This window comes from Somniosus microcephalus, chromosome 17 (genome assembly GCF_052327205.1).
Source record: "Somniosus microcephalus isolate GS21.2 chromosome 17, FLI_Smic_1.0, whole genome shotgun sequence".
Lineage (NCBI taxonomy): Eukaryota > Metazoa > Chordata > Chondrichthyes > Squaliformes > Somniosidae > Somniosus > Somniosus microcephalus.
The window spans coordinates 75,765,258-75,789,210 of record NC_141003.1 but is presented as its reverse complement, the minus strand read 5'-3'; the positions used below and the strand labels follow the sequence as shown (position 1 = coordinate 75,789,210).

At 47.0% G+C, this 23,953-nt stretch overlaps 1 protein-coding gene across 1 annotated transcript in view; it reads right to left on the bottom strand.

Annotated features, from left to right (window-relative positions):
* Window positions 1-22,897, bottom strand: part of LOC147105864 (uncharacterized) — a 159,218-nt gene extending 136,321 nt beyond the window's left edge. The window contains exons 1-2 of the mRNA XM_086010687.1: window positions 21,804-22,897; window positions 19,696-19,781 (exon numbers count right to left, since the gene is read on the bottom strand). Of these exons, the coding sequence (XP_085866813.1) occupies window positions 19,696-19,781; window positions 21,804-21,859 (142 nt within the window). The 5' untranslated portion in view covers window positions 21,860-22,897. The remainder of the gene's footprint in view (window positions 1-19,695; window positions 19,782-21,803) is intronic.
* Between the last annotated feature and the right edge of the window lie 1,056 nt (window positions 22,898-23,953).

The window sequence follows — 23,953 nt, the reverse complement described above, 5'->3', positions numbered from 1 at the left end:
TTTGTAGGAATGGTGTCATGTGACAATATAGAAAAGGATACAGAAAATGTGCAGCCCTCAGGAATGGACAATGCTGAACATAAAGTTAATGCAGTAAAAGAGGACAAATGGATGATGCTACTGCAGGTAAATGGAGCATTAGTTACATTTAAACTATACACTGGGGCAAAAGCAAACTTAATCAGTATGAGTGACATTAAAAATATGAAAGAAAAACTGGCCACAATAATGACCCCACTCCTGGTACCATGTTATGTTCATAAATAAATAGACATTTTTATTATGAACAGCTAGCTTGTGCTAGTCATTTATTCAGCCATGTGGACTTGTATACAGTATCCATCTTGACTAGTGCCTCGTGGGTAGCCCACTACTAAACATACAGCTCCACCTAGTGTACCATTCTAGAATGACATGTTACTGATCATTACAATCCCTTATCCTGAGACTATGCCCCCTAGTTCTAGACTCTCCAGCCAGGGGAAACAGCCTCTCAGCATCTACCCTGTCAAGCCCTCTCAGAATCTTATGTTTCAATGAGATCACCTCTCATTTTTCTAAACTCCAGAGAGTATAGGCCCAATCTGCTCAATCTCTCCTCATAGGATAACCCCCTCATCCCACTTGCATTTATATAGCCCCAATCATGTCCTCCGGAACTCCCAAAGCACTTTACAATGAATGAAGTACTTTTGAAGTGTAATCGCTGTTGTAACCCGACTCCTAGCTGCTGCTGTTTTGCTCAGGGATCCAATTCTGTTACACACTGTGGATGGAAAGTTGTGCCATAGCCGCATCTGTGGCTCGTCAGCAATTTCTATTGGACAACACTGAGCTGGGCAGTGAGTTTTGGCAGGCTGTTTGGGAGTGAGACAGCAAAACTGGCCCATCCCTGTCCTGACCCGACGTTCACACAGTTACACTTTCCAGCAATATTCTTTAGATAGCAATCAGGAACGTGACCCTCTGGCTGATTTGTGCTGCTGACTAACCCAGGGGACGCAGCGTTCCACCAACAGCCTGGCTGAGATCGGGAAACCCAGCGCAGGTTGGTGACTGCACCTGGCACCTTTCTGCTCTCTACCACTTAGTGTGCACATTGTTCAAGCACAAAATGAAGAGGGCCAGTGGAAACGGGAAGTTAAATAAATGGCTCTGGATTGCAGTGTATTCAAACCCAAGTTCCCAGCTGTTTAACGAACCTAAAACCAAAAGCAAAATACTGCGGTTGCTGGAAATCTGGAATAGAAACAGAAAATGCTGGGAACAGTCAGCAGCAGGTCAGGCAGCACCTGTGGAGTGAGAAACCGAGTTAACGGGCTGGAATTTCTCAATGGGGAGCTTTTGGAGGCAGGACTCCCACTTGTCGGGTTTCAGTCCCGCCTCCATCAACTTCTGGTCAACCCATGCTATTTTCCCTTGATTGACCTTGTTAACCCCGCCCAGCGGGCTTAGCAGGCCAATTAAGGGGAAGCCGGTTGCAGAGAACATCAACGTATGACGTTTCATCTGTCAAAAATTTTTGACACATGAATTGTCATCGTTTGACAGCTCCGTGAAGCTGTCAACACGGATATTCTCTGTAGTTTGATGAGTTCTTGAATATAAGACTCATCTAACCTCTTTCTTTTTTAGAAATTAAATAGTTGTTGCATTGGAGAATGCAACGGCCATCTGTCATCTCTGCCGCGGAGGTGCGAGACTCTCCGAATACCCACCGATTGAAGCCTGCAGGAAGAAACAAAGGTAAGTACACTTTTTCTAACACTTTTCCCTTACCTCACATACTCACCTCTCCACACTTGCACCCATCACTCACCTCCACAGCACACTTTTGGACCCCTCCGACCCCCGCAGACCCACTGCTCGCCTCGGTGACCCTGGCGGGTTTCGGAGCCTTCGGGAAGCCCGCACTTGTGTGGGCAAAAAGGGGATAATCCTATTTTCTGCCTGTTAACTACCTGTTAACAAGCAGTTAAGTGGCTGTAATCCCTTCCCGCCTCCAACGAGATGGGACCCGGCGCAGGATGGCTACCCGCCTTCTGGCAAGATGGCATGGAGGCGGGTTGGGCATCCGCCCCCGAATTCTGCCATTTTCCTGGCAGTCCCGCCTCCAAACCCGCCTCCCCAGGGCTGGCAAGACCGTGCCCAACGTTTCAGTTCGATGACAGCTGAAGGGTCATCGACCTGAAACGTTAACTCCGTTTCTCTCTCCACAGATGCTGCCTGACCTGTTGACTGCATCTTACATTGTCAGGTTTTTGTTTAACTAACTGGCCGAGTGCTGGGGGCACGTTGCAGAGTTCACCAATCAGGAAAGTTAGGCTACTTTTGGCAGGAGCGACAAACTCACTAAACGACAAATGTAGTTTATTTTGTAAATGTGCTTATTTTTAACAGGTCATAATTTAAACCATAGCCACTGACTAGCAGTTCTAAAGAGTGCCAGCTGGCAGGTCTGATGTTGAGCAACTTGTAGCGGTAAAATCAGATGCTTCCCATAGACTGATGCGTGGTGCAACATGACACAGAGGAATTAGAGGTTTTTATCAAGTATTAATCATTCATAAAGTAACTCATACCATTGCATTAGTTACATTTTTAAGTAATTGGCAAAGGAGCCAGAGGGAGAATGAGGAGAATTTTTATGCAGTGATCTGGAATGCACTGCCTGAAAGGGTGGTGGAAGCAGATTTAATAGTACCTTTCAGAAGGGAATTGGATAAATACTTGAATCATAGAAATTTAGGGCACAGAAGGAGGCCATTCGGCCCATCGTGCTTGTGCCGGCCGAAAAAAAGGCATCCAGACTAATCCCACTTCCCAGCTCTTGGTCCGTAGCCCTGTAGGTTACGGCACTTCAAGTGCATATCCTAGTACTTTTTAAATGTGATGAGGGTTCTGCCTCTACCACCCTTTCAGGCAGTGAGTTCCAGACCCCCACCACCCTCTGGGTGATAAAGGTTCTCCTCAACTCTCCTCTAATCCTTCTACCAATTACTTTAAATCTATGCTCCTGGTTATTGACCTCTCTTCTATGGGAAACATAGAAACATAGAAGATGGGAGCAGGAGTAGGCCATTCGGCCCCTCGAGCCTGCTCCGCCATTCAATGCGATCATGGCTGATCATCCAAATTCAGTACCCTGTCCCTGCTTTCTCCCCATAGCCCTTGATCCCTTTAGCCTTAAGAAATATATCTAACTCCTTCTTGAATATATTTAATGAATTGGCCTCAACTGCCTTGTGTGGTAGAGAATTCCACAGGTTCACCACTCTCTGGGTGAAGAAATTCCTCATCTCTGTCCTAAATGGCTTACCCCTTATCCTTAGACTGTGACCCCTGGTTCTGGACTCCCCAGCCATCGGGAACATCCTTTCTGCATCTAGATAATGACCAGATCATCTGTTTTTGTTATGTTGGTTGAGGGATAAATATTGGCCAGGACACCGAGGAGAACTCCCCTGCTCTTCGAAATAGTGCCGTGGGATCTTTTATGTCCACCTGAGAGAGCAGACAGGGCCTCGGTTTAAGCTAGGTGGGACAGTAAGCTGTGAGGAGAACAAAGAGTCTGCAAAGGGATATAGATAGACTGTGAGTGGGCAGTGTAATGATATCAGCAAACAGTGATGTTATTTGCCTGTTTGATTATGATGCCTTACAAGCATGTTTGCATGTATTGATTACTTATGCCTGACCAGCAGAGGTCATGTGAGAGACAAGCAGTTTGGTTTAGTTTCAGTTTCGTTCTAGATGGATCACGAGCATCGTGTCTCCTGAAAAGCTGTATAAAGAGTTGAACAGACTTTAGATTAAAACTCATTCTCTTTCATGAATGTGTCGTCATTGAACCCACAAAGAAATCAATACATGGTGTCAGAAGTGGCTGAAAGAGATGAAGAGAAAAAATCTGAAGTTAAATCAGCTCTCCACAGATTAGCAAGCCAAAAGAGAACATCGTTACTTACCATTAGAGAATAGCTAACGAAGTGAAAAATGGAAGGTTTACACCCACCGGCGACGCTTCAGTTGACAGGTAATGTGGCTGAAAATTGGAGGAGATTCAAACAACGTGTAGAGTTGTATTTAGCGGCAATCGGAGCTGACGAGAAAAGTGATAATAAGAAATCGTCAGTGTTCTTACATGTCATGGGTGATGAAGCGCTGGAGGTGTATAATAACTTCACATTCACTGCTAATGGAGACAAAATGAAGCTAGATAAAATAATGGAACAGTTTGAGGCCTACTGCATACCTAAACGTAACGTGACGTTTGAGAGGCACAGATTTTTCACATGTGTACAGAAAATGTGTGAGACTATTGATCAGTATGTGACTGAACTGAGAAACAGAAGCAAATCGTGTGAATTTGGGGGACTGACAGACTCGCTGATAAAAGACAGACTGGTGTGTGGTATTCCGGATAATGGTCTAAGGGAAAGACTGCTAAGAGAGCAAGATCTAGACCTGGGAAAAGCCATAGCACTGTGTAGAGCTACAGAGACTGTGAAGTTGCAGGCAAAGGAGCTGTTCAGTGACAGTAGCTGCAACGTGGATGCAGTGAGAATGAACGGACACAAACCGTTTAACAAAAAGAGCGCCAATGTGAAAAAAGAGGCGTGGCCAGCGAACAAAAATGAAAGGGGCAACCGAAAGTCATGTAGTCGATGCGGTACACAGCATCCACCAAAAAAGTGTCCAGCATATGGTAAAACATGCAATAGTTGCAACAAAAACAACCATTATGCCCGTTGCTGTAAGAACCAAGTGCAACAAAGCAAGGTCCATACAGTAGATGAAAGCGAGATAGAGGAGTTCAATGTAGATGTTGTGTCTGAAAACAAAAAAGAAGAAAGAGACTGGATGTTGACACTAAAAGTGAATGACATACATATTCCATTTAAATTGGATACTGGAGCACAAGTTAATGTGACATCAGAGACTGATTTTAAGAAAATTAGACCCAGACCAAAGATACATGGAATAAAAGTGAAAGTGACAGGATACTGAGGTACTGATATACCAGTGAAAGGAAGATGCATTGTCAAAGTAACACACAAGGACAGAGAGCACATGCTAGCATTAATCGTGGTGCCAAAGGATGTGCAAGCCATACTAGGTTTAAAAGCCTGTGAGAGACTGAACCTGGTAAAGAGAGTCCTCGTTGTGGAAAGCGAAGGAGAGACAGTCTATGATGAACTCATAAAAGAGTACAACGACCTATTTAAGGGTCTAGGCTGCATTCCAGGAGAACACACGATCAGAGTAGATAAAAGTATGACACCGGTCATACATCCATGCAGAAAAGTCCCGTTTGCTCTTCAAAAGCAACTGAAGGCAGAGTTGGACAGGATGGAAAGCCTGAACGTGATTCGGAAGATAGATGAGCCAACTGAGTGGGTGAGTTCCCTCGTCGTAGTGGACAAAAAGAATGGAAAGCTCAGAATTTGCCTGGATCCAAGAGATCTAAACAGAGCAATAAAGAGAGAGCACTTCAAGCTTCCTACACGTGAGGAAATCATGGCACAGTTTGCAAATGCAAAGTATTTCAGCAAGTTAGATGCATCATCAGGATTTTGGCAGATGAAATTGGACGAAGCAAGTTCAAGACTGTGCACGTTCAACAGTCCATTTGGCAGATACAGATTCCTAAGGTTACCATTTGGCATTGCCTCAGCTCCTGAAGTGTATCACAAAACTATCCATATGATCTATGAGCACCTGGAGGGAGTTGATACATCAATGGATGACATCATAGTATGGGGAACCATGAGAACTGAGCATGACGAGAGACTGAAAAAAGTGCTGGAAGCAACAAGGAAAACAAACCTGAAGCTGAATAGAGAGAAATGCCAGCTCAGGGTGACAGAACTGACATTCGTGGGAGATATCCTTAGCAGTGAGGGCATCAGACCAGATCCCAGAAAGGTGTCCGCCATTGAGAATATGCCAAAGCCACAATGCAAAAAGGACGTGCAGAGGTTTAATGGAATGATCAACTACATGGGGAAATTCATATCCAACCTCTCAGAAAAGATGGCGCCACTGAGAAGACTAACTGAAAAGGACATAGAATGGGAATGGAATCATGAGCATGAGAAGTCATGGAGCGATCTAAAGAAACTGCTCACAGAGGAACCAGTTCTGAAGTTTTATGACCCAGCGAGACCCATCAAGATATCATCAGATGCATCACAGAGTGGGCTCGGTGCCGTTCTTCTGCAACAATATGACTACTGGCAACCTATTGCATATGCATCGCGCTCAATGACAGACGCGGAGACGCGATATGCTCAAATAGAAAAGGAGCTGCTCAGCATCACATACGCCTGTGAAAGATTTCACCAGTTTGTGGCAGGACAAGCAATCAGTGTAGAGACTGACCATAAGCCCTTGATTGCATTGTTCCAAAAGCCACTAAATAGCTGTCCGCTTAGAATACAAAGAATGATGATCAGGCTGCAACGCTATATACTGAATGTTGCGTACACACCGGGTAAACTGATGTATACAGCAGACACGTTGTCCAGAGCTGTTGACCCAAGTGAGCCCTCAAACACCACAATGGATGAAAAAGTGAACGCCTACATGGACATGATCACAAGTGCACTGCCCATAGCAGATGCAAAAATGGAGCTCATAAAGACTGAGACAAACAAAGATGAAACAATAAGACGACTGAGAAAAAGCATCTTGGATGGATGGCCCAACATGAAGCAAGACTGCTCACCTGACATGGCAGAGTACTGGAACTGCAGGGCGGAACTATCAGTGGTCGAAGACATCATCTACAAAGGAAGTAAAATAGTTATCCCAAAGAGTCTGAGAAAAGAGATGTAAAAAAAGATCCATGGAGGACATCTGGGAATCGAAAAGTGTAAGAAAAGAGCACGAGAGGTGATGTACTGGCCACGAATCAACCAAGATGTGACAAATGAGGTGTCAAACTGCACAATATGCCTGAAATATCGAGCAAGCAATCCGGTAGAACCACTAAAGCCACACCCAGCACCAGACAGACCTTACCAGAAGGTAGGCGCTGACCTATTCGTATGTCAAGGGAAGGACTATCTTGTAGTCACAGACTATTACTCCCTGTATCCAGAGGTTTGTAGACTGTACACCACCACTGCAGATGCTGTGATAACATGTATGAAAGCCATATTCTCCAGACATGGCGTGGCAAGCGAGGTCTTCACAGACAACGGACCCCAGTTTTACAATGCAAGTTTCCGACACTTTGCCAAAGAGTGGGACTTTGTCGGAGCAGCGGGAGCAGAGGAGGAGCAGCTGGGTATAAAAACCCACGACCAGCGAGGCCCGAGAGCACTCGGAGCAGCGGGAGCAGAGGAGGAGCAGCCGGGTATAAAAACCCACGACCAGCGAGGCCCGAGAGCACTCGGAGCAGCGGGAGCAGAGGAGGAGCAGCCGGGTATAAAAACCCACGACCAGCGAGGCCCGAGAGCACTCGGAGCAGCGGGAGCAGAGGAGGAGCAGCTGGGTATAAAAACCCACGACCAGCGAGGCCCGAGAGCACTCGGAGCAGCGGGAGCAGAGGAGGAGCAGCTGGGTATAAAAACCCACGACCAGCGAGGCCCGAGAGCACTCGGAGCAGCGGGAGCAGAGGAGGAGCAGCCGGGTATAAAAACCCACGACCAGCGAGGCCCGAGAGCACTCGGAGTAGCGGGAGCAGAGGAGGAGCAGCTGGGTATAAAAACCCACGACCAGCGAGGCCCGAGAGCACTCGGAGCAGCGGGAGCAGAGGAGGAGCAGCCGGGTATAAAAACCCACGACCAGCGAGGTCCGAGAGCACTCGGAGCAGCGGGAGCAGAGGAGGAGCAGCCGGGTATAAAAACCCACGACCAGCGAGGCCCGAGAGCACTCGGAGCAGCGGGAGCAGAGGAGGAGCAGCCGGGTATAAAAACCCACGACCAGCGAGGCCCGAGAGCACTCGGAGCAGCGGGAGCAGAGGAGGAGCAGCCGGTTATAAAAACCCACGACCAGCGAGGCTTACCAACTCCGCAGCGGGGAGAGAGGTAAAAAATAGTCAGTGTGTGACGTCACCAGGGAGCAGGTAAGTGATTGGTTGGTGAGTATTTCTCTTTTTTAAACTTTAACTCTGTAGTTTATCGTTACTAGGGTCTTTTCTGGTGTAGCAGGTACTGTTGGCAGACTATACAAGAGCCTTAGAGATATCTTTAATTGGTGATAGTAAATTAATTTAAATTAATTAAGGGGAAAGTCATGCCAGGAGAGCCCAGCCCCGTGATGTGCTCCTCCTGCTCCATGTGGGAATTCAGGGACACTGCCCCTGGTGACTACGTGTGCAGGAAATGCATCCATCTGCAGCTATTAGCAGACCGCATTGAGGATCTGGAGCTGCGGGTGGATGGGTTGTGGAGCATTCACGAGGCTGAGAAGTTCGTGGATAGCACGTTTAGTGAGTTGGTCACACCGCAGGGAAGGGCTGCACAGGAAGAAAGGAAATGGGTGACCACCAGGCGGAGCAATAGAAGTAGGCAGGTAGTGCAGAAAACCCCTGTGACCATTCCCCTCTCAAACAAGTATACCGTTTTGGATACTGTTGGGGGGAATGACTCACCAGGGGAAGGCAGCAGCAGCCAGCTTCCTGGCACTGGGGGCGCTCCTGCTGCCCAGGAGGGGAGGAAAAAGAGTGGGAGAGCAATAGTCGTAGGGGATTCTATAGTAAGGGGAACAGATAGGCGTTTCTGTGGCCGTAGACGTGAATCCAGGATGGTTTGTTGCCTCCCTGGTGCCAGGGTCAAGGATGTCACTGAGCGGCTGCAGGGCATTCTGGAGGGAGAGGGTGAACAGCCAGAGGTCGTGGTCCACATTGGTACCAACGACATAGGTAAAAAGAGGGATGAGGTCCTGCAGCAAGAATTTAGGGAGCTAGGGGCAAGATTAAGGAGCAGGACCTCGAAGGTTGTAATCTCTGGATTACTCCCGGTGCCACGTGCTAGTGAGTATAGGAATAGGAGGATAGAACAGATGAATGCGTGGCTAAAGGGATGGTGCAGGAGGGAGGGCTTTAGTTTCCTGGATCACTGGGTCTGCTTCTGGGAAAGGTGGGACTTGTACAAGTCGGACGGTTTACACCTGAACCAGAGGGGAACCAATATCCTTGCGGGGAGGTTTGCTAGCACTGCTGGGGGGGGTTTAAACTAATTCGGCAGGGGGATGGGATACAGAGTGGAGCTATAGTAGGGGGTGATGTACAGCCAAATAAGGAGGAAAAAACAAGTCAGCTGGGAAGGCAGAGCAAAGATGTGAAGGCAAAAGGGAATATGGCAGGGCTGGAAGGCATTTATTTTAATGCAAGGAGTCTTGCAAATAAGGTGGATGAACTGAAGTTGTTGTTGAACACATGGGAGTACGATATTGTTGCTATCACGGAGGCATGGTTGAGGGAGGGTCAGGACTGGCAGCTAAATATTCCGGGGTATAGAATCTTCAGGCGAGACAGAGGGGGGTGTAAAAGGGGAGGGGGTGTTGCAATATTAATTAAGGAGTCTATTACTGCTGTAAGGAGGGATGATATATTAGCGGGTTCCTCTAATGAGGCCATATGGGTAGAACTTAAAAACAAAAAGGGGTCAAGCACCTTGCTGGGAGTGTACTATAGGCCCCCAAACAGTCAGGGGGAGATAGAGGAACAGATATGCAGGCAGATATCAGAAAAGTGTGAAAATAATAGGGTAGTAATAGTGGGGGATTTCAACTTCCCCAATATAAATTGGGATAGTCAGAGTGTGAAAGGCTTGGGGGGAGCAGAATTCTTAAAGTGCATCCAGGAAAGCTTTTTGAGCCAACATGTAGAAAGTCCTACAAGAGAGGGGGTGGCACTGGACCTAATTCTAGGGAATGTAGCCGGGCAGGTGGTGGAAGTGTCTGTAGGAGAGCATTTTGGCGATAGTGACCACAATTCGGTGAGAATTAAGGTGGTCATGGAAAAAGACAAAGACGGCCCGGAAATCAGGGTTCTAAATTGGGGGAAGGCCGATTTTAATAAGATAAGACAGGATCTGGCAAAAGTGGACTGGGAGCAGCTACTTATAGGAAAATCCACATCAAAACAGTGGGAGGCTTTCAGAAGGGAAATAGAGAGAGTACAACACCAACATGTTCCTGTAAAGGTCAAGGGTGGGACCAACAAGCAAAGGGAACCTTGGATGACAAAGGATATACAAAAATGCATTAGGAAAAAAAGGGGGGCTTTTGGCAGTTACAAAAGACAAAAGACGGTGGAAGCCCTAGAGGAGTATAAGAGGTGCAGGGGCATACTTAAAAAGGAAATTAGGAGGGCGAGGAGGGGCCATGAAATAACACTGGCGAGCAAAATAAAGGAAAATCCTAAGATGTTTTATAAGTATATTAAGGGCAAGAGGATAACCAGGGAAAGGGTAGGGCCCATTAGGGACCAAAGTGGCAAGCTGTGTGTAGAGCCAGATGAAGTAGGTGGGGTTTTAAATGAATTTTTTGCCTCAGTGTTCACTATGGAGAAAGACGATGTAGACATAGAAGTCGGGCAAGGGGACTGTGACATACTTGAACATATTAGCATCGAGAGGGAGGAGGTACTAGCGGTTTTAGCAGGCCAAAAAGTGGATAAATCCCCAGGCCCGGACGAGATGTATCCCAGGCTGTTGTGTGAGGCAAAGGAGGAGATTGCAGGGGCTCTGACACAAATTTTCAGAACCTCTCTGGCCACAGGGGATGTACCAGAGGACTGGAGAACAGCTAACGTAGTACCATTATTCAAGAAGGGTAGCAGGGATAAACCAGGGAATTACAGGCCAGTGAGCCTAACATCTGTGGTAGGGAAATTATTGGAAAAAATTCTGAGGGACAAAATTAGTCTCCACTTGGAGAGGCAAGGATTAATCGGGGATAGTCAGCATGGCTTTGTCAAGGGTAAATCATGTCTGACCAATCTGATTGAATTTTTCGAGGGAGTGACTAGGTGTGTGGATGAGGGAAATGCTGTGGATGTGGTTTACATGGACTTCAGTAAAGCTTTTGACAAGGTCCCGCATAGGAGACTGGTCAAGAAGGTAAGAGCCCATGGGATCCAGGGGGCCTTGGCGCGTTGGATCCTAAACTGGCTGAGTGGCAGGAGGCAGAGGGTGATGGTCGAAGGTTGCTTTTGTGACTGGAAGCCTGTGTCCAGTGGGGTACCTCAGGGATCGGTGCTGGGTCCCTTGCTGTTTGTGATCTACATTAATGATTTGGATGAGAATGTAAAGGGTATGATCAGTAAGTTCGCGGATGACACGAAAATTGGTGGGGTGGTAAATTGCGAGGAGGAAAGCCTCAGGCTACAGGACGATATTAACGGGTTGGTCAGATGGGCGGAAAAGTGGCAAATGGAATTTAACCCGGAAAAGTGCGAGGTGATGCATTTTGGACGGACAAATAAGGCAAGGGAATACACAATGAGTGGTAGGACCCTAGGAAGTACAGAGGGTCAGAGGGATCTTGGTGTACATGTACATAGATCCCTGAAGGCAGCGGAACAGGTAGATAAGGTGGTTAAAAAGGCTTATGGGATACTTGCCTTCATTAGCAGAGGCATAGAATATAAGAGCAGGGAGGTTATGATGGAGCTGTACAAAACGCTGGTGAGGCCACAGCTGGAGTACTGTGTGCAGTTCTGGTCGCCTCACTATAGGAAGGATGTGATTGCTTTGGAGAGGGTGCAGAGAAGATTCACCAGGATGTTACCTGGGATGGAGCGCCTCAGCTATGAAGAAAGACTCAACAGGCTGGGGTTGTTTTCCTTGGAGCAAAGGAGGCTGAGGGGGGACCTGATTGAGGTCTACAAAATGATGAGGGGCATAGATAGGGTAGATGAAGAGGAACTTTTCCCCTTAGTAGGGGGGTCAATAACAAGGGGGCACAGATTCAGGGTAAGGGGCAGGAGATTTAGGGGGGATTTGAGGAGGAACTTTTTCACCCAGAGGGTGGTTGGAAGCTGGAACTCACTGCCTGAAAGGGTGGTAGAGGCAGGAACCCTCACAACATTCAAGAAGCATTTGGATGAGCACTTGAAATGCCATTGCATACAAGGCTATGGACCAAATGCTGGAAAATGGGATTAGACTGGACAGGGAGGGATGGGCGGCGCAGACACGATGGGCCGAAGGGCCTCTTTCTGTGCTGTGAAACTCTATGACTCTATGACTCTAAGTCCTCACTTTCCACAGTCCAATGGTCTAGTGGAAAAATCGGTCCAGACAGTGAAAAGACTGATGTACAAGGCAAAAGACAGTGGAACTGACTTCTACCAGAGCATGCTTGTATACCGCACAACGCCGCTCGAGTGTGGTATGTCACCAGCCCAACTCCTGATGGGACGTCGGCTAAGGTCAAACCTATCCATCCCGGAGAACCTCCTGAAAACAAAAGAGGGGGAGAAAGTGAGGAAGTTCAAAGAGCAACAGAAAGAAAAGCAAAAGTACTACTATGACAGAGGAACACAAAACCTACCTGAACTCCACACTGGTGACCAAGTAAGGTTCAAAGATAAAACAAACACATGGACTCAGAAGGGAACTGTCCTGAGTGAAGTTCAACCAAGATCATACACCATTCAGACAGATGAGGGTGCTGTTCTGAGAAGAAATCGTCAAGATCTTCTCATGGGACCAGCCACAGCAGGTCAAGAGACTGATACTGTTGAACAACCTGATCACACAGCTGAGAACCACCTGATCACACAGCTGAGAACCAATCATCTGAGGCAACAACTCAGATTCAAGGACAATCAATCAGAAAATCCTCAAGACACGTGAAGCCTCCTGAGAGACTCATTGAGCAAATTTAAGGACTATTGTTATAGAAGGAAGTAATGTTATCTTATTCTTTCTTCAAGTTCTAGTGTATTTACATATTTCATGTGAACACACAAAGCAAGGTTAAAAAACCTTGATCATGATAATGATAATGTAAGTTCATTAAGTGTTACAGTTAAAATGCAGATTAATACAAAGAAAACATGTTGTTAGTTAAAAGTAAAATACTTTGGCCTAGAAATTGAGTTTGCCTCCGCCAGGGCTGTAGCGCCCGAAATTTAGCGCCAGCGTTAATTGCCGCTGCGCCCGCCAAAAATTCAACTGCGCCGCACCCAGACGGCTGCGGGCGCTAATGGAGGGTGTCAGCGCCTCGCAATGGGCGCTGAATGCAGGATTGCGGCGCTAATCCCCCGCTGCGGCACCCGATGCGGTGCGGCAGGCTGGGGTACTGCAGGCCTCCTCCTTCTGTTAAGGAGGAGCTGCCTGCAGCCGACCGCTGGCCGGTGGAATCGCACGAAAAATGAGCCCGGCACCTCGGAGAAGTGCCGGGCTCGAGGCCCACACACATCTGTGCCGCGGGGGGATGGTGGAGGAGTCCGGGGAGGGAGGTGTGGGCAGGCGGCCGCCGGGAAAGCGGCCGGCCGCCGCGCCACCTTAATGCGCCGGCGCTAAGTCCAGCAAGAAACTTTTGAAAAATCGTTGGTTGCGGCTGCCACGGGCGAGGCGGCCACAACTGAATTTCGGCGTCCGGCCGCGTTACCACGGCAACCGGGACGCTGCGCACACCGATGACGTCATCGGTGCCGGCGCAGCGCTACCAGCTAACGCCGATGGTAGGGCCCAAATCAATTTCCGAAGCGGCTATAATTCCGGCGCAAGGCCCTCTAGCGCCTCTAATTGGGCGCTAACCCCACTCAATTTCTAGGCCTTTGTTTTAAGAAAGGGAGATGTAATGATATCAGCAAACAGTGATGTTATTTGCCTGTTTGATTATGATGCCTTACAAGCATGTTTGCATGTATTGATTACTTATGCCTGACCAGCAGAGGTCATGTGAGAGACAAGCAGTTTGGTTTAGTTTCAGTTTCATTCTAGATGGATCACTAGCATCGTGTCTCCTGAAAAGCTGTATAAAGAGTTGAACAGACTTTAGATTAAAACTCATTCTCTTTCATGAATGTGTCGTCATTGAACCCACAAAGAAATCAATACAGGCAGTAAGGTGGCAGATGGAGTATAATGTAGGGAAATGTGAGGTTATTCACTTTGGTAGGAAGAATATAAAAACAGAATATTTTTTAAATGGTGAGAAACTTTCAAATGTTGGTGTTCAGAGAGATTTGGGTGTCCTCGTGCAAGAAACACAGAAAGCTAGCATGAAGGTACAGCAAGCAATAAGGAAGGCAAATGGCATGTTGGCCTTTATTGCAAGGGGGTTGGAGTATAAGAGTAAGGAAGTCTTGCTACAATTGTACAGGGCCTTGGTGAGACCACACCTGGAGTACTGTGCACAGTTCTGGTCTCCGTATCTAAGGAAGGATATACTTGCCTTGGAGGCGGTGCAACGAAGGTTCACTAGATTGATTACTGGGATGAGAGGGCTGTCCTTTGATGTGAGATTGTGTAGAATGGGCCTGTACTCTCTGGAGTTTAGAAGAATGAGAGGTGATCTCATTGAAACATACAAGATTCTGAAGGGGATTGACAGGGTAGATGCTGTGTCTAGAACAGGGGGGCATAGTCTCAGGATAAGGGGTAGGCCATTTAAGACTGCGATGAGGAGGAATTTCTTCACTCAGGGTTGTGGATCTTTGGAATTATCTGCCCCAGAGGGCTGTGAATGCTGAGTCTTTGAGTAAATTCAAGGCTGAGCTCAATAGATTTTTGGACTCTAGGGGAATCAAGGGATATGGAGATTGGGTGGGAAAGTGGAGTTGAGGTCGATGATCAGCCATGATCTTATTGAATGACGGAGCAGGCTCGAGGGACCGTATGGCCTACTCCTGCTCTTATTTCTTATGTTCTTAATGGCTCATCCAAAAGACTCTCAGTACTGCACTGAAATGTCAGCCTAGATTTTTGTGCTCAAGTCTCTAGAGTGGGACCTGAGCCCACAACCTTCTGACTCAGAGGCAAGAGCGCTACCCACTGAGCCACAGCTGACACACTGACTAACCCAGGGCACACATCATGCTGTAAAGGCTTCCATTCAATCAATGTAGGGTGATGGTCTGTGATGATGTAGACATTAATCTGTTTATTAGAAATGTACTGGTCGGAGTTTCTACCCCTAGTTGCTGATCAGTCAGCATCGATTTCACCAAGATGGTCAGCTTGACCCCCCCCCCCCCCCCAGGATCAGATCCAGCAACGCTTCGATTTTAAAATTCTCCTCCTCGCGTTCAAATCCCTCTATGGCTGCGCTCTTCCCGCAGCCCCACCCCACCTCCTCCCACATTATCTCTGCAACCTCCTACAGCCCTCTGAGATCTCTGCACTCCTCCAATTCTGGCCTTTTGCTCGGCCCCAATTTTAATCGCTCCACCATTGGCGGCCGTGCCTTCAGCTGCTCAGGCCCCAAGCTCTGGAATTCCCTCCATAAACCTCTCTGCCTCTTCACCTCTCTCTCCTCCTTTAAGACACTCCTTAAAACCTACCTCTTTGACCCCCAGTCCTAATACCTCCTTATGTGGTTCAGTGACAAATTTGGTTTGATAACCTATGAAGCACCTTGGGATGTTTTACGACATGAAAAGTGCTATATAATACAAGTTTTTTATATATATTTCAACAGTTGGTGGGTCCCTTTTAAAAACCCATTGCTCAAAATCCTGAGAGATCATCTTAACTCTATTTCTAAAATAATGGTGCTCCTTTTTTGAAATAACATGCATCTATGGGCAATGTTGTGCCCCCCTCATTAAGATGGAGAATGAAGTAGTTGACTCAGAGACTAGGGTCCTGAATTTAAATAAAGGAAACTACGATGGTCTGAGGCGCGAGTTGGGTAGGATTGATTGGGGAATGTCACTCAAAGGGTTGACGGTGGATAGGCAATGGCAAACATTCAAAGACCGCATGGATGAACTGCAGAATTTGTTCATCCCAGTTTGGCATAAAAATAAAACAAAAGGTGACTGAACCGTGGCTAACAAGGGAAATTAGGGATAGCATAAGATCCAAGGAGAGGACATATAAATTGGCCAGAAAAAGCAGTAAACCTGAGGATTGGGAGCAGTTTAGGATTCAACAAAGGAGGACAAAGGGATAATTAAGAAGGGGAAAATAGAATGAGAGTAAGCTTGCAGGGAACATAAAAACTGACTGTAAAAGCTTTTATAGATATGTGAAGAGAAAAAGATTGGTGAAGTCAAGAGTAGGTCCCTTGCAGTCCGAATCAGGGGAATTTATAATGGGGAACAAAGAAATGGCTGACCAACTAAATACATATTTTGGTTCTGTCTTCATACAGGAGGACACAAATAACCTCCCAGAGATGTCAGGGAACATAGGGTCTGATGAAAGGGAGAAACTGAAAGAAATCAGTATTTGTAGGGAAATGGTGTTAGGGAAATTGATGGGATTGAAGGCCGATAAATCCCCAGGGCCTGATAATCTACATCCTAGGGTACTTAAGGAAGTGGCCCTAGAAATAGTAGCTGCATTGCTGATCATCTGCCAACATTCGATGGAATCTGGAACAGTACCCATGGATTGGAGGGTAGCTAATGTTACCCCAGTATTCAAAAAAGGTGGTAGAGAGAAAACAGAGAATTACAGACCGGTAAGCCTGACATCGGTAGTGGGGAAAATGCTAGAGTCCATTATAAAAGATGTAATAGCAGAGCACTTGGAAAACAGTGACAGGATCGGACAAAGTCAACATGGATTTACAAAGGGTAAATCGCGCTTGACTAATCTACTGGAATTTTTTGAGGCTGTAACTGGTAAAATAGATAAGGGAGAACCAGCGGATGTGGTGTATTTGGATTTTCAAAAGGCTTTCGATAAGGTCCCGCATAAGAGATTAGCGTGTAAAGTTAAGGCGCATGGGATTGGGGGCAAGGTACTGACTTGGATAGAGAACTGGTTGGCAGACAGAAAGCAAAGAGTTGGAATAAACGGGTCTTTTTCCGAGTGGCAGGCAGTGACTAGTGGGGTACCGCAGGGATCGGTCCTTGGACCCCAGCTATTCACAATATATATTAATGATCTAGACAAGGGAACTAGATGTAATCTCTCCAAATTTGCAGACGACACAAAGCTGGGTGGGCGTGTGTGGTGTGAGGAGGATGCTGAGAAACTCCAGGATGATTTGGACAGGTTGGGTGATTGGGCAGAAGCATGGCAGATGCAAAATAACGTGGATAAATGTGAGGTTATCCACTTTGGTAGCAAAAACAGGAAGGCAGATTATTATCTGAATGGCAATAGATTGGGAGAAGGGGAAGTGCAACGAGACCTGGGTGTCCTTGTGCACCAGTCGCTGAAGGTAAGCATGCAGGTGCAGCAGGCGGTTAAGAAGGCAAATGGTATGTTGGCCTTCGTAGTGAGAGGGTTTGAGTACAGGAGCAAGGATGTCTTGCTGCAGTTGCACAGGGCCTTGGTGAGACCACATCTTGAGTATTGTGTGCAGTTTTGGTCACCTTATCTGAGGAAGGATGTTCTTGCCATGGAAGGAGTTCAGCGAAGATTCACCAGGCTGATACCTAGGATGGCAGGAATGACATATGAGGAGAGATTGGATCGATTGGGCTTGTACTCGCTGGAGTTTAGAAGAATGCGAGGGGATCTCATTGAAACTTATAAAATTCTGACAGGACTGGACAGACTAGATGCAGGAAGAATGTTCCCGATGGTCGGGGAGTCCAGAACCAGGGGTCACAATCTAAGGATAAGGGGTAGGCCATTTAGGACAGAAATGAGGAGGAATTTCTTCACCCAGAGAGTGGTGAACCTGTGGAATTCTCTACCACAGAAGGCAGTAGAGACCAATTCATTAAATATATTCAAGAAGGAGTTGGATATATTTCTCAAGGCTAAAGGGATCAAGGGGTATGGGGAGAAAGCAGGGACGGGGTACTGAATTTGCATGATCAGCCATGATCGCATTGAATGGTGGAGCAGGCTCGAGGGGCTGAATGGCCTACTCCTGCTCCGATCTTCTATGTTTCTATGTACAGATGATGCAGGAAAGTGGGAGGTGTAATTGGACACCAGTCACCTGGCATTCTGCCTGGAAGATAATTTGATCCAGTCAGTGGCAGTCAGGCTGGGGGCAGACAGTGTGGCCTTAACGCAGAGCTAGTTATCAACATATAGTGGCACAGCAGGCATATCCCCTCAGAGTTCAGACAACGCATAGCACTAACACTCCCTACAGTTCAAACAATGCACAGCGCTAACACTCCCTCCAGTTCAGACAACGCACAGCGCTAACACTCCCTACAGTTCAGACAATGCACAGCGCTAACACACCCTCCAGTTCAGACAATGCACAGCGCTAACACACCCTCCAGTTCAGACAATGCACAGCGCTAACACTCCCTACAGTTCAAACAATGCACAGCGCTAACACACCCTCCAGTTCAGACAATGCACAGCGCTAACACACCCTCCAGTTCAGACAACACACAGCGCTAACACTCCCTACAGTTCAAACAATGCACAGCGCTAACACACCCTCCAGTTCAGACAATGCACAGCGCTAACACACCCTCCAGTTCAGACAACGCACAGCGCTAACACTCCCTACAGTTCAGACAATGCACAGCGCTAACACACCCTCCAGTTCAGACAACGCACAGCGCTAACACTCCCTACAGTTCAGACAACGCACAGCGCTAACACTCCCTACAGTTCAGACAATGCACAGCGCTAACACACCCTACAGTTCAGACAATGCACAGCGCTAACACACCCACAGTTCAGACAATGCACAGCGCTAACACGCCCACAGTTCAGACAATGCACAGCGCTAACACGCCCTACAGTTCAGACAATGCACAGCGCAAACACTCCCTCCAGTTCGGGCAAAGCACAGATTAACACACCGTCATAGCCCGCACTCTTGGGTCACCATTGTGCCAGGGGATTAAGCCAGTTGCAATGCGCAGCGTGGAAGGGCACCTCAGGAGCAGCAGCAGGTGTACCTTTGAATGGGCTACGATCTTGGTGAAGCTATCATACCGGGCTGCCTGCTCGCTAAACAGCAAAAAGCAGCCGGCTCTAAGCAGAGCAAAGTTTTCCCACAAGCAATGGATCAGAGAATATCTTTGTGGCCTCGCCTCCTTCTAGTTGAGAAATGTGGTGGAGAGCCTGGCAACTGACAAGAGTAGGAGGTTCCATGAACCTCCTGTCCCCTGAAACGGGTTGGAGCCCTGCATTGTGGTACCGCAGACTACGATTAAAATGCATGCAAGCCTCTTCAGCTCTAAGTGTTGCATGCACGATCCTGCTTGGTCTCCTCCCATGTTCCCCACCATCACAGGTAGGTGCCTGTGTGCGGCCTATTCGGTTCATTCTACATGACATTGGGAAGTGGCTCAGCGCACTGGGCACAGCAAAGGCCCTGGATTGTGACAATATCCCGACCACGGTGCAGAAGACCCACCCATGCTTGCCGCTCCCCTAGCCAAGCTGCTCCACTGAAGCTACGGCAATGACATCGCTGTGGATGGACTCCCAGGAAAACAGGACAACGAACCCGGCCACACACTGCTCTGCCAGCCTCCTCCCAATCATCAATAGAGTGATGGTAGAAATCCGCATGGTAGCTCCTCGGACCACAGGAATGAGTCGCACACCAGGCCAGCTTTATCGGTTATTCTTTAAACGTTTTGCTTCTTCCTATCACAGCTGCGGCTCAGCGACTCCTTACCTCCACACTTCCTCAGGATAAATCTGGCACATTTGGCACCTGGGTTCTTTATGTCCTCCTTGGAGATTATCCCTGCCCCTGGACCTCTGCAGAAAATCACATTTTTAATTCATTAAATAAATGCCATTTCTTAATGATGCAGGAGGTTTTTTTCCCCTTAAAGTACAACTGCTGCCAAGGAATTTTGCGTTATAACTGCGAGAAGGTAACACTCTTGCCCGCAATACAGGCATTAGAGCCGCTCGCGGCACAGTTAAGTAGGCCCACAAACGCAGCACTTTAAATCAACCATTGTACTGGTCTTAGAGACTGTGAAAGCTAATGGCTTTCGTGGAGATTTAATGCCTCCACAAGGAGTTCAGAGTTCAAGATGAAGAAAGCCCTTTGAGAAATTTGATCTCCTTCTCCCAGAACTTTGACCCGGCCATCCTTTCATTACATCATCTAGTTGCTTCTTAAACAAGTCCAGTGTCCTGTCCCTCCTGGCAACTGGTTCCATCTGCTGGTCACTCACTGTATGAAGAAATACTGGTTCATGTCTTTCCTAACCTTGCCCTTTCCAACTCTCAAGCTGTGCTTTTTTTTGCCTTGCTATCTTGGCACATTTGTTCCAGATTTATTTTCTCTATCACATTAAATATCTTGTATAATCTCTCGTCAGGTTCTCTCGGTGCATCTATGTTTTTGAGGCACAAGTGTCTTAAAGGATCTATAGTCATTGCTCGTACCTCATCCCTCTAATAACTATGGTGTGGAGATGCCGGAGTTGGACTGGGGTGGACAAATGTAAGAAGTCACACAACACCAGATTATAGTCCAACAGCTTTATTTGAAATCACAAGCTTTCGGAGCGCTGCTCCTTCGTCAGATGAAGTGGAGAAATGCATAAAGACACAGCTTATATAGTCAGAGAATAATGTCAGATGTTTACAGGTAATCTTGCCAACTGCCATTTATCACACCTCGGCAGAGAGATAATCACAGCAATCAAAGGTGTGAATGGTGTCCAAACAGGTCAGTCAGGAAAACATTACATCAAAGAACAATGAGGTGGGGTTGCAAGGGGTCAAATATTGCAGATGCTGGGGTCTGTATGAAAAACAAAAAAACAGACAAAAAACATTTTTTTTTTTGCTGGAAATCACAGCAGGTCCGGCCGCATCTGTGTAGAGAGAACAAGCCAATGTCGACTCGAGTCTGGATGACCCTGCGTCAGGTGGGGTTACATGTAACGTGACATGAACCCAAGATCTCGGTTGAGGCCGTCCTCATGGGTGCGGAACTTGGCTATCAGTTTCTGCTCGACGATTTTGCGTTGTTGTGTGTCTCGAAGGCCGCCTTGGAGAATGCTTACCCGAAGATCGGAGGCTGAATGTCCTTGACTGCTGAAGTGTTCCCTGACTGGGAGGGAACACTCCTGCCTGGTGATTGTCAAGACTGAAAAAGCACAGGAAATGAAACAAATTAAAAGGCCAGTTTGGGGGCCAGGAGAGAACAAAAGAGAAGTGAAGAGACATTAAGAGGTATTCAAAACGAAATGAGATGGTGATAGGACTAGTGGAGACAAAAGGTGGCTCTAGATTAGGTGTGAAATGTGCTGGCAGAATGGGGGACCGCTGCCATGTGGGAGAGAAAAAAAGTGGGGGAGGGCCAATGCCCTGGTCAACATTTATTCCCTCAATCAACATCACTAAAAAACAGATGATCTGGTCATTATCACTTTGCTGCCGCGTTTCCCACATTACAACAGTGACTACACTTCAAAAAAGTACTTCATTGGTTGTAAAGCGCTTTGGGACGTCCTGTGGTTGTGAAAGGTGCTATATAAATGCTTTCTTTCTTCCTCCGCTGCTGAGGTTAGTTACAGCCCTGGGCTAAGAGAATAACCCAGCTCACATCAGAAATGAGCGTGGGACCTTGCTGATCTGTATGGCTTTGCTACACCTTGACTTCAACATGTGAACCATCAGAGCGCACCCTACTTTAAAAATGTTTAATGTTACTTTTGAGTACGTCCATCCTATCTTAAAAAAATCTTTAACATACAACTCAGGAACAGTTCTTGCAGTCACCCAACTTCTTAGCACGGCTTAAATTCTCAAACTTACTTTGAACTAATACAGAGGTTCCATAGGTCTCTGAAATACAGGTTCGGCCCCAACATTCTGTCTGGGAATCTTTTTTTTTAAGTTGTCTGTAGGAGTGCACAGTAGCAACTTGAATGGGTATTTCCTCTTGTTGATTTTTTACCTCGAGCTATTTTACTGACATACAAGCACTTAGCCAGGTGTGTTGCAGAGAGCACGCACTGGTCTAATAAGCAGGCTCTGTTGCCATAACAGAGCATTCTGGAACAGTGATACATAATGATGGAACACAGCGTGCATTCTGAAATGTACCAGGGTAGGAGATTTCACCCTTCCTTGCTTTTTCATAGAATCATACAGAACAGGAGGGGGGGGGCACAAGGGGAAGTATTTGGCCCATCGTGCCTGTACCGGCTCTTTGAAAGAGCTATCCATTAGTGCCACTCCCCTGCTCTTTGCTCCTACCTCTTTTTTACATGATTATCTTTTTCAGTCAACTACAACTGGCATTTATATAGCGCCTTTAACGTAGTAAAACGTCCCAAGGCACTTCACAGGAGTATTATAAGACAAAAAATTTGACACTGATCCACACTGGGAGAAATTAGGGCAGGTGACCAAAGGCTTGGTCAAAGAGGTAGGTTTTAAGGAGCATCTTAAAGGAGGAAAGAGAGGTAGAGAGGCGGAGAGGTTTAGGGAGGGAATTCCAGAGCGTAGGGCCTGGGTAATAGAAGGCACGGCCACCAATGGTTGAGCGATTATAATCAGGGATGCTCAAGAGGGCAGAATTAGAGGAGCGCAGATATCTTGGGGGGGGGTTGTGGGGCTGAAGGAGATTACAGAGATAGGGAGGGGCGAGGCGATGGAGGGATTTCTAAACAAGGGTGAGAATTTTCAGTCAGACTGAAACGACCTCTGTATATCATCCAGCATTTTGTACAAGCTTACTGAATCCACAATCTTTCTTTTTGCAACATGTTCTGTGCATCTGCAGACTTGTCCTGTACCGGTTGTTTTCCCCTCCCTCTTTGTTTTATGCCAGTGGCATAAAGGTGTTCTCCTATCTGACCTACCTCAGGACTGATGACGGGCCCTGTCCTAAACATTAGCTTTTAGCCCCGGTTTTAAACCCCCCCCCCTCACCCCACCCCATCCCATCCCGTCCATTTTCTGCCCAGTGGTAAGAGTGAATACTTGCCCTGATTACGTAAACTATAGTAATCTGGGATGTTATGATTAAGGTTATCCACCAGGTAGTGCTGTAGCTAGTGCTGCTACTGGTTAAGGTCAGCGGAGGTGGAATGAGAGGATGCAGGCCTGTATGTTTGTTACGCAGTTGTTTAATAAAGTACACGGACTAATTCTAGTATCTCGCCTCTTCGAGTTCCTTGTTTCCCTACATGGATTTATCACATTTGGCGACGAGGTAAAAGGACACTGAATAAAGAAGAGAAGTCTGCCGGGACTTTTCAAAAAAACAAACTCACAAGCTAAAGTTAGCTACCAGTTGGACGAAAGCATAGCTGCCACAGTAGGAACGGTCTCTGCTTTTGATATTCAAGCACAAACCTGGGAGGAATACTGTGAAGTGTTGGGTTATTTCTTCGAAGCAAATGAAATAAATGATGCCGGAAAAAGGAAAGCCATTCTGCTTAGTTCAGTGGGAAGCCAAACCTACAGTTTGATGAAGAATCTGCTCAGTCCTGAAAAGCCTGGCGACAAATCAATTGTTGAATTAGTGGCCTTGCTAAAAGAACATTTCAACCCTAAGCCTAGTGAGATTGTACAGCGGTTCAAGTTTAATTCAAGGAACAGAAAAGAGGAAGAGAGTGTAATGGACTATGTAGCGGTGTTGCGTAAATTAGCACAAGATTGCAATTATGGGAACAACCTGAAGGAAATGCTGAGAGATAGGCTAGTTTGCGGAATAATGGACGACCGAATGCAACGTAGATTATTATCCGAGATTGGGCTTACTTATGAAAAAGCATTGGAACTTGCTCAAGCCATAGAGACAGCGAACCGAGATGTAAAAGAAATACAGGGCTCAGACAGGGCTAATGCTAAGCAAGTTGCAGGTCAGGTTATTGTGCACAAGTTAAACATGCGTCAGAAACCACAACGTGAGCATGTGAAGGCATGTTATAGATGCAAGGGCGATCACCTGGTGA